At 48.1% G+C, this 10,041-nt stretch overlaps 1 protein-coding gene across 1 annotated transcript; it reads right to left on the reverse strand.

Moving 5' to 3' along the window:
* Positions 1-233: 233 nt before the first annotated feature.
* LOC134474362 (uncharacterized) lies at positions 234-9,670 on the reverse strand. The gene is given in 5 exon segments (XM_063242084.1): positions 234-1,077; positions 1,177-3,373; positions 3,406-3,921; positions 4,282-4,395; positions 9,583-9,670. Coding segments are annotated over 5 exon segments (3,759 nt in total).
* Between the last annotated feature and the right edge of the window lie 371 nt (positions 9,671-10,041).

Genomic DNA, 10,041 nt, shown 5'->3' on the forward strand with positions numbered 1-10,041 from the left:
TCGGCCAGGTTGTTTCCCTTTGTAATGGGATCAGTTCCTTTTTGATGGCTGTTACAGTGTGTTATTGCCACCTTCTGGGGTAACATGACTGCAGCCAACAGTTGAAGAATCTCCTGTTTGTGTTTTATCTCTTTGCCTGCAGAGGTCAGGAGTCCCCGCTGGCGGTATATGGCCCCATGGATGTGGGCCGTTGCAAAAGCATATCGGCTGTCCATGTAGATGTTTGCCCACTTTCACGTGGCGAGCTCTAGAGCCTTAGTAAGAGCGATCAGTTCGGCCTTCTGGGCCGAGGACCCATCTTCTAGTCTGGCTGTCCAGATAACATTGGAATGATCAGTCACGGCCGCCCCAAAAGCATATCGCTTACCTTGAATCAAGAAGCTACTCCCGTCAGTGAAGTAGGTCACCTTAGCATCGGGCAAGGGGTAATCCAACAGGTCTGATCGCACCCCGGTTTCCTCTGCCAGGATATCTTGGTAGGTATGAAGAATTGGTTCTGGAGTTTCTTCTGGTAGTAGGGTTGCTGGATTGAGGGTCACCGGGGGCCCAAAGGTTATTTTGTCTTTGTTGAGTAAGAGGCTTTGGTAACGTGTGATCCAGGCATTTGAGAGCCACCTATCGGGAGGTTGGCGGATGACGCTTTCTAGCGTGTGTGGGGCAATAATTGTTAATTTTTGTCCCAAAGTCAGTTTGTCAGCGTCCTTAGTGAGCAGGGCCGCTGCTGCAATGGCCTTTAAGCATGGTGGCCATCCGTTTGCCACGGTATCTAGTCTCTTTGAGAGGTAAGCCACCGGTCGTTTCCATGGCCCAATGGTCTGGGTCAGCACTCCTCTAGCTATTCCCTTTTTCTCTTCGATGAAGACAGTGAAGGGCTTATTTATATCAGGTAGGGCTAGGGCCGGGGCAGATAGGAGGGCTCGCTTGATGGCATCGAAGGCCTGTTGGTGATCCTTCCCCCAGACAAAGGGTGATCCTCCCTTAAGCAATGGGTAAAGGGGAGCTGCCAAGGATGCGAATCCTGGGATCCACAGCCGACAAAACCCCGCCGTACCCAGAAATTCTCGAAGCTGTTTTTGGCTTTTGGGGGTGGGGATCTGGACCACAGTCTGTTTTCTAGCCTCAGTGAGCCATCTCTTTCCCTCCCTTAGGGTGTAGCCCAGGAAGATTACCTCTCACTTGCAGATTTGAGCCTTTTTTGCCAATGCCCTGTATCCTAGAGCGGCCAACTCATGTAGGAGATCTTGGGTCCCGTTGTTGCAGTCCTTCTCTGTATCTGCCACCAGAAGCAAGTGGTCCACATATTGAAGTAGAGTGAGGTCCGGGTGTTGAGCCCGGAATGGAGCTAGATCTTTGTGGAGAGCCTCATCAAAGATAGTTGGGCTGTTCTTGAATCCCTGGGGGAGGCGCATCCACATCAACTGTCTATTTATTTTGGAGTCTGGGTCTGTCCATTCAAACGCAAGCAGAGATTGGCTGTCCTTATGAAGGGGTAAGCAGAAAAAGGCATCTTTCAAATCTAGGACAGTGTACCAGGTTCTGGATGGGTTTAAGCCACTGAGGAGATTATAGGGGTTTGGCACAGTGGGGTGGATGTCTTCCACCCTTTTGTTGACCTCTCTCAAATCCTGTACTGGCCTATAATCATTGGTTCCTGGCTTTTTAACAGGGAGTAGTGGTGTATTCCATGCAGATCGACAGGGGGTTAATACCCCCTGATCTAAAAGTCTCTGTATATGTACCTTGATTCCTTGGTGGGCTTCTCTGCCAATGGGGTACTGTCTAACTCGGACGGGGGAGGCAGTGGCCTTTAGAGTGATCACCACAGGTGGCTGTTGGTTGGCTAGTCCCAATCCAGCCGTTTCAGCTCAGGAGTCTTTGAAATTAGCTAACCAAGCAGGAGGAACAGGCTGAAGACTCTGATCATTATAGAGCCTATATTCATCTTCCAACTTCAGAGTCAATATTGTGACTATGGGCTGTTCAACCTTCGGGTTGCGGAATGTCACCTGAGGTCCCTGGGGCTCAAAGGAAATCTTTGCCCCTAATTTAGTTAACAGGTCCCTTCCTAACAGGGGAGCAGGGCATTCTGGGATGACCAGGAAGGAATGTTTTACTTTTCCTTTTCCCAGGTCGACTGTGCGTTCGGTGGTCCATGAGCAGTATTTGCTTCCGTTAGCCCCTTGAACTAGCGATTTCTTGGTTGAAAGGGCTCCCAAGGGGGCCTGAAGGGCTGAGTAAACAGCTCCCGTGTCGACCTCAAATTCCACGGGAGTCCCCTCCACCTTAAACATTACCCGGAGCTCGGGGAGGGGAACCGAGCCCTGAAGTCCCTATTCCTCTTCATCTAAGGCGAGCATGGGGGCTCACTGCCACTGTGAGGACTGCCTTTCTCGTTCTTCTTTGGCTCTCTTTCTTTTAAGCTTCTCACAGTCTTTAATTAGGTGTCCTTTCTCCTTGCAATATGCACATTGGTCAGGGTCTAATGGGGGGCGATTGGGCTTTCCCTTTCCAGTCTCAGGCTTACCCTGAATAACTGTGGCCAACACCTTTGCCAATTCCTTGTTTCGTCTTTTGTCTCTAGCTAACTCCTTTTCTTCCTCTGTCTCTCATTTATAGTAGACTTTCTCAGCTTCCTTAACGAGATCCCTCAGAGTTAGGTCTTGTAGACCATCTAGCCTTTGGAGCTTACGTCTTATATCAGGAGTTGATTGCCCTATGAAGGCCATGGCGATTGAGCCCTGTTGGCCTTCATCTTCAGGGTCAAAAGGCGTGTACCATTGGTAAGCCTCTATCAAGCGTTCTAGAAAAACTGAGGGAGTCTCTGTGGGCCCTTGAGTTATTTCTCTTACCTTGGCCAAATTGGTAGGGCGCCTAGTGGCCACCCGGAGACCCACCATTAGAGTCTGGCGATAGATGGAAAGATGCTGCCTACCGTCAGGAGAGTTGGGGTCCCAGTCGGGGCGCTTTAGTGGGAAAAGATCGTCAATTTGATCAGGTCTCTGGGTGGGTCTGCCGTCATCTCCTGGAACATTTTTTTGGGCCTCGAGAAGGATTCGATCTCTTTCCTCAGTGGTGAACAGGACCCCCAATAGTTGTTGGCAGTCATCCCATGTGGGTTGGTGTGAGAACATGAGCGAGTCCATTAGGCCTGTTAACTTAGAGGGGTCGTCAGAGAAAGAGGGGTTATTATTTTTCCAGTTGTATAAATCTGAGGATGAGAATGGCCAGTACTGAAGGGCCAGCATTTCTCCCTCCGCTGTCCCATCACTTATAGTGGGCCCATAGGGACGGAGAGGGAGAGTGACGACCGGGTCCTCCGGCCGCTGTCTACTGCGGGTGTTCCGAGCTGGGCCTTAGGCTCAGGGGGACTGGTCTCAGAGCAGGCCACAGAGGGAGGTGAGGAGCACAGAGAGAGAGTTGGAGCTGAGGGAAGAGAGGCCTCTGACTCCAGCGGGGAGACGGGTGGTGGAAGTGCATAAGGAGGAGGCAAAGTAGGCCGAGGAGGAGGGTGATCACAATCGAGCAGAGGGAGGTCAGGTTGGGAGTCAGGCAGGACCGGGGCAGGGGGCCCTTTTAGAGCCAGGAGTTTGGGTATGGAAGAGTCGGGCGGAGGAAGGAAGGGTTTTACCCATGGTGGGGGTTCCTCCCTGAGGTCCTGCCATACCAAGATGTAGGCGACCTGGTCGGGGTGGCCCTCTCATCCGGGGTGGAAGATGATGTCTTTAACTGCTAAAATGAGGGGAAGGTGGAAGGTCCCCTCCGGTGGCCAACCCACGGAGAATGTGGGCCACTCAGACGAGCAGAAAGTCTGCCATTTACCTTTCTTAACCTGTAAGGTGAGATTGTGAGCTCTCTCTCGAACCTCCAACCAATGGTCGAGGGTGAGGGACAATGGGGATGATGTCGTCTGCCCATGATGTTCTGAAGACAAAGAGTGGTTAGCATATGCACGACACAACAAATAACCAATCACAACAGCCACAACACACAGGACAAACAGGCTGGCCACCTCACTCTCACGCATTAGTCTCACACCAAATGAGTCACCTTAAGAGGTGCCTCCAGATTGGCCTGGACGGACCACAGATTGGGAATGAAATTCCCCAGACTGATAGAAAAATCCTATCGCAGATGGTGAGTCACGGAAAACCGTGTGGGGCATCCCCCGATCACCAAGGAACAGAGATTGCCCCTGGAGTAGAGCTGGAGTTCGGCCTGGGGCGAAAAGAAAACAGCGGATCGATCCAAAATGAAAGTAAAAATATGGCCGGTCTTACTCACCCGAAGAGGGACGCTGAGCCGTTGAGATCGTCTCCCGTGAGACGTACGATCTCGCTGGGGCCTCCAAATGTAAGGCCGGTGTCGCAGGGAAGAAGACCCCAAGGACCCACGTCTCTAAGGGGAAAAAAGCTTTATTTCCATGCACATGGGGTCCGTCCAGCAAACTAGTGCGGAGGACCCCGAAGGGAAGTTACACAGGGTTTTTAAAGGCATAAACCGCAAAGCAGGCGAGGTTACAGAAGCAGATCACATTGGTTAGTTTTGAACAGCGCAGGGCTTGGCAGGAGCTGATTGGAGGGCCTCAGGGTTGGGTAACTTTGGTGCCTGGGGGTCATAGCCCGGTCACTGTGTTCCCGGAACAGTAGTCTTATCTTGCCTAACCCACTGAGACAGAACATTCTGTGGACCCGCAGAAAGTCCCTTCCTGTTTTGTACAGATAGCTCGGGGGTTGCAGCTGTAAAGTTAACTCTTTCAGCATGAGGCCTGGGGGCGACAGACATAAACCATGACATTCCACCCCTGGACCCCAGGACTATGTATACCCTTTATACAAAAAAAAAATTTATTTCATCTCCAAGAGTTGGCAAAGTCTCAGCATTGATGTTGCAGAATTGATGAAAATTCCAGGTCCCAATTCTCCTCCAAGATCTATGACAAACTGTTAACTGTAACACCCTGTACAAATGAAACAAGGTTAAACATTTCTGAAATACAAAGGCACAAGATAAACATTACCATTCCAAAAGTTACAAGAAGGGGAATATAAAGCATTGGAAACAAAGCAAGTCCAACATGCAGCTTGGCGAACATTAAGTCATGCTCAGCATTTGAAGCAATCTGGTTGGAAGCTCCAAAAGGCTTGGATGGTTTCACTCTCATGTCACTTTCAGGGATATCAGTTCCTGCAGCTTTGCTCTTAAATGTTCTCTGCTCAGTTTTTGCAGCTTTTCTTGGATGATCCATGTTCCTGGATTTTCCAAACTTCTGGGGTCTCCACTGCACATTTGATTTTACCCTTACATCTTTATGTACTGCCCTCTCAGGGACATATTGCTTGGCCTCCCAGGCACTTTGCAAATGGTGCAAGCTGTTTACCCTCAGAATTTGTGCATTTGCCTTGCACCTAAAATCAACACCTTGTGGATGCCCCCAAAGTTTGCTGTCAACTGGAGCAGTAGCCAGGCTTTTTTTCTCTCTTGGCTGTAGGGGTTAATTGCCTGAATCACTGGACTCTGTGAATCTGACTGTGAAGAAAAGCTTCTCTATGTTGCCACCATTCTGGAATGTCACATGGCCTCCATTGCCATTTTGGAGCATAATTCTCTGCAACTTTCTCCTCTGAGCAAATTCTTTCGCTTTTGTGGTTTTGAAGCTGCAAAGTGTGGGGACCCGGTGCTTCCCATGACCATCTTTCTTGTCTCTCTGTTTCTCCTCAGCAATCAAAGTCTCAACCCTGTCTTTACAATCCACAGCTTTCCTGGAATTTTCCTTCTGGCTAACTTCACAGAGTTGTAAATTATCCTGCTGAGCTCTTTGCTTTGATTTGCAACATAAAGCAGTCTAAAGCCCCCAACAATAGCCATGCCACAACCTCAGCATTACATTCCACTGCTTTGAAATTTCCTTTTGCAGATTAATCAGTTCATTGTGATTTGATTCATTCTCAGGTTAAATCACTGGGCATGAACAAAATGCAGACAAACTTTCTCTACACCATAACACACATCGTGGGGAGTCCTACAACCAGTGCAATCCTCAGCAGAAACCTCACAAGCCAGGTCTTTACCATCAGACTATCAGCCTTCTGGTCTCCTGAGCTCTGACCAGAATCTTCTCTACAGAACAGTCTAAGCTGCTCCAGCTCTATGCATCCAGGTGACATGTCTGAACTGAAGAGACCAAGAAAGCTCATTCCATCTGCTGCTTCCCTTCCCCTTCTCCCTTCAAATCCAACTAGGTTAAGTTTTAACTTCCTAAAGGCCATAAAACAAAGGCCTGAGGTAATAGCTCCTGACATCCTGGGTCTTCCCTATCCAGAAGCTCCATCACAAATTGTGTTAATTGCATCAGATTGTATTAGATTGTACATTCTTCACAAAAATAGCTTCGTTTATATCATAGTAATACCTGTAACTGTAAATGTGTGTCTTCCTTTTCCCCTGGGTAAAAGATTGATATGTTAATCAATGCTCTCTGTAAAGAATTGTAAAATCTTACCTAATTGATATGCTAACCATTATTGCCCTCTACAAATAGAACGGTTGTGGTGCTAAAGTATGTACAGCTCCACCCCTACAGGAACCAGTGTTCTTAAACAGTTAAGACAAACAGTCTTAACCTAAGACAGATCTCTCAGTCATGAGACAAACGCCCATTCCTAAGAAATGCCACCCCTTCTAGGGAGACACTCCCTTGCCCCACTAAAAAACCTAATCCCTTAAGGACAGCTCACCATCAGCTCTGCTCTAATCGCTATGATTGGCTTCTGTAACAATGCTTGCTTGCTTTGTGGTTTTAGGCCTTAAAAGGCACAGCCCTGCTCGAGTAAGGTGTTCTCTGTTTCCACCTGTTTGGAGGACCCCGTGTACACGGAATAATAAAAACCCCATTGTTTTTACATGAGAGCGAGGCCCTTGGAGTCTTCCTTGCGACACCAGTCTAACAGAACCATTCCAAACTCTGCCCATGAGCCATTTCCAAAGTCTCGCAAATAACACGGTCAGGTATAGTCATAGCAAATGAACCCACTACTAGGTACCAAAATCTGTGTTAGGGTTTTACTAGAGAAAACCAATATAACACAAGATATACAAAAGTAAATGAAACAACAAGATTGTCTTGAGAGAATCGACTCCCCGTTTGTAATGTAACCCCCCACCCCGAGCTATAGAACAGAGCAGTAAGGAATGTTCCACTCCCTAATTCCTCCTTGAGATATCGGGGCAGGACAGGAAGGAATACATCTGCTAGTCATTAACCACAAGGTGATCTGTCCTCTGTAAAGATAAAGATAAGTAAAGGAATGTGCTATTCAAAGGAGACCGAGTTGTACCTGGCACTCTGAGATCAGACCAGGACCCTCAGTCTCCATGGTTACACAGCCCCAGACCCCTCGAATCAGCATCTGCCAAGTCCTGCGCCGTTCAAAATTAACCAATGCGATCTGCTTCTGTAAACCTGCTTGCTTCCCGCTTGTGCCCTTAAAAACCCTGCACAAATTCCCTTGGGGCCCTCTGCACTCGTTTGCCTGGGGGACCCCATGCGCATGGAAATAAACTTTTTTGCCTCACCAAGAGTTGAGTCCTTGGGGTCTCTTTCCCTGTGGCATTGGCCCTAACAGTCTTAAGATGGTAAGTCACAGTCAGATGAGGAAGCTTGCAGAGGGTGTCTACACACTGGAGGCTGAAGGATTCAATCCAAAGTCTGGAGTTCACCCCAGTGTCTCATGCAAGTCCACACCAGCAGGGTGATGGGTCTGTTACAGAAGGCCAAAGGCTCTAAGATGAAAGGCTGAAAAGTCTATGATGGAAAGCTGAAGAGTTTACACTAGAAGCCAGGAGACAACCTCCAAAACAAAGGTGAAGACTGGAGCTTCTCCCAAGAATGGAATGCATTTGTCCTTCCTTCTTCCCTTTTATACCTCTAGGTGATGAGCCACCCTAGGGTGGGTCTTCTCCATTCTTGGGTGTAGAGCTGTTAAACTCATTCAGTTAAGCTCCTAAATGTCTCAAAATGACACAATCAATCAACCACTACAGTCTTGCAAATAAATCTTGAAGTAATCCAGCTCTCTGTGTGGGATAATCCTCTATTCTTAGCTTTGCCAGATCCAGGGACCCCTGTTTAGAATTCTGTTGGGAGCTGTGGGACAGTGCTCTGCTCTCCCACCTTGATCTCCACAGTGCTGTTCAGCACCTGCTTTGTAACCTGCCATAAGGTGGGCGCATAGAATACTTAAGAGATGTGTTCCTGCGTAAATCAGCATTAAGAAGCTGAGTGTTCTCTGCATTTGTGGATCATGGGTGGTGATTCTCTTTTGAATTACATGAATTTATCATATGTCTCACAAAGTGGACACATGAGACCTCTTTTATACCTGTAATACAAATCATCTATCTCAATACTACTTGTAAGGAAAGATTTTCTGTTGTGGTTTCTACATTATTATTGTTTCTGTTTTTAAAACATGAAGAATCAGCCCCTCCTATCTTCCTTTATTACTGAAATCATGGACAAGCTTGTCTGACATAGAAGGATGAGTAGATCGACAATGCTCTCTATATTTTCCCTGTAGATTTTGTCTATCTGGGGTTTTCTCTTCTAACAAGGGGCAATAGCAGCTAGTCTTCTCCAGTAATGTTTGGCCAAACAGAATCTGATGCACTGACATGAAAGACCCAAAGTAGCAATTCACAGGAAGAGAAAGGTCAAAGGTGGGTGGGGACTAGCAGGAGAGTGCAGGGGTATGGATGGGTCCAACACTGATCAGAAAGCTGAAACTTGACAGATGTGAAGATTCTACAAAGCTGATGTACTTAGGTACTACTGAACTGAACATGTTGAAACTAGGGAAATCTTAAGTTTTAATTAACATTATCTTAGAATTTAATGTTGGAGTTGGAATTCAGAATATCTACTGTGAAGCCAGAAGCAGCCCCAGCTCTAGAATTAATTATGACAGGGTACATGACCATAGTTTTCACAATGATCCTAGAGCTGATAAGGTCACTGGAGGAGGAGCTGGAACAAGACCTGCAAAGAGGACTTGAGCTCAGTCAGGTGGCAGCCCTGCACCAGCAAAAAGAGAAAAGATCACCAACTATCCTTGTTCCTTGCAGGCCCCAGAAAGCCCAGAGCCTGTCAGAGACAACTGTGTGCACAAATCCACCCCAGCAAAACTTCCCATTCTGCCTCACCCCACTCACTTCTGCATGCTTCAGAGTTGCAGGAGGCCCCACATATGGGAGTCTTTCTCTGTCTAAAGTGCTCTGTGCCCTCCCAGAGACCCACAGACCTAGAGTACTGTAGTTCTCAGCTTCAGTGAACTCAGGTTGGTCTGACACAGCCAGGTAGGTTGAGCGGGATGTCCTAGCTCTCTCAGCAGCACCTGCTGGTAGCCAAAATGCGAAGATCTGTTCCTGGGAGGACAGGAGTAAGCAGCAGTGCAGGCCTGGCCTCCCTCCAAACTGCCCACCTGGGACATCCTGTGAAGTTGGACACCAGACTCCTGCTCCAACTGCAGAAAGCTCAGCCCCAGCCTTTTCCTTGCCTTCTTTAAGGCTGGTCCAGGCAGCCCTCACCTGCTGACAAGTCGCTGGATACTGCTGTGACCACCTGCCCTCCATTACTCAGGGAAGCCTGAAATACATCTCCCTGTTGAGCCCTCATGGAATGTTGCCTCTGTGAGAAAGAGAGTGGAGTCTGCAGTGTTACTCTAATCATGGGTGCTCCACAGGGTGCTGCTCTATAACTATCTGAGAAGTGAGTGGACAGTGGGAGTGCATCCTGCTTGCCTTTCCTCCACCTTCAGTTCATACACTGATGAATCACCCCATTCTGTGTGCCTTCTGGGGACTCCCCGTCCCTATTATGTGTCCACATGTACAGAGTCCAGGAACTTAGGCACATTCACCATAATGTGGGTAGTACCTGGTCTGCTCTCCAGGGTGACTGTGTGGTCTGAATAAAATGAAGTCACAAGAGAGAAGTGGTTCTTTCTGCACTGGTCATTGCATCATGGTCAGTGCCTGCTACACTGA

Source organism: Cavia porcellus, unplaced genomic scaffold, assembly GCF_034190915.1.
Source record: "Cavia porcellus strain 051 isolate PalLab524CR breed Dunkin Hartley unplaced genomic scaffold, mCavPor4.1 scaffold_32, whole genome shotgun sequence".
In the NCBI taxonomy this organism is placed as follows: Eukaryota; Metazoa; Chordata; class Mammalia; order Rodentia; family Caviidae; genus Cavia; species Cavia porcellus.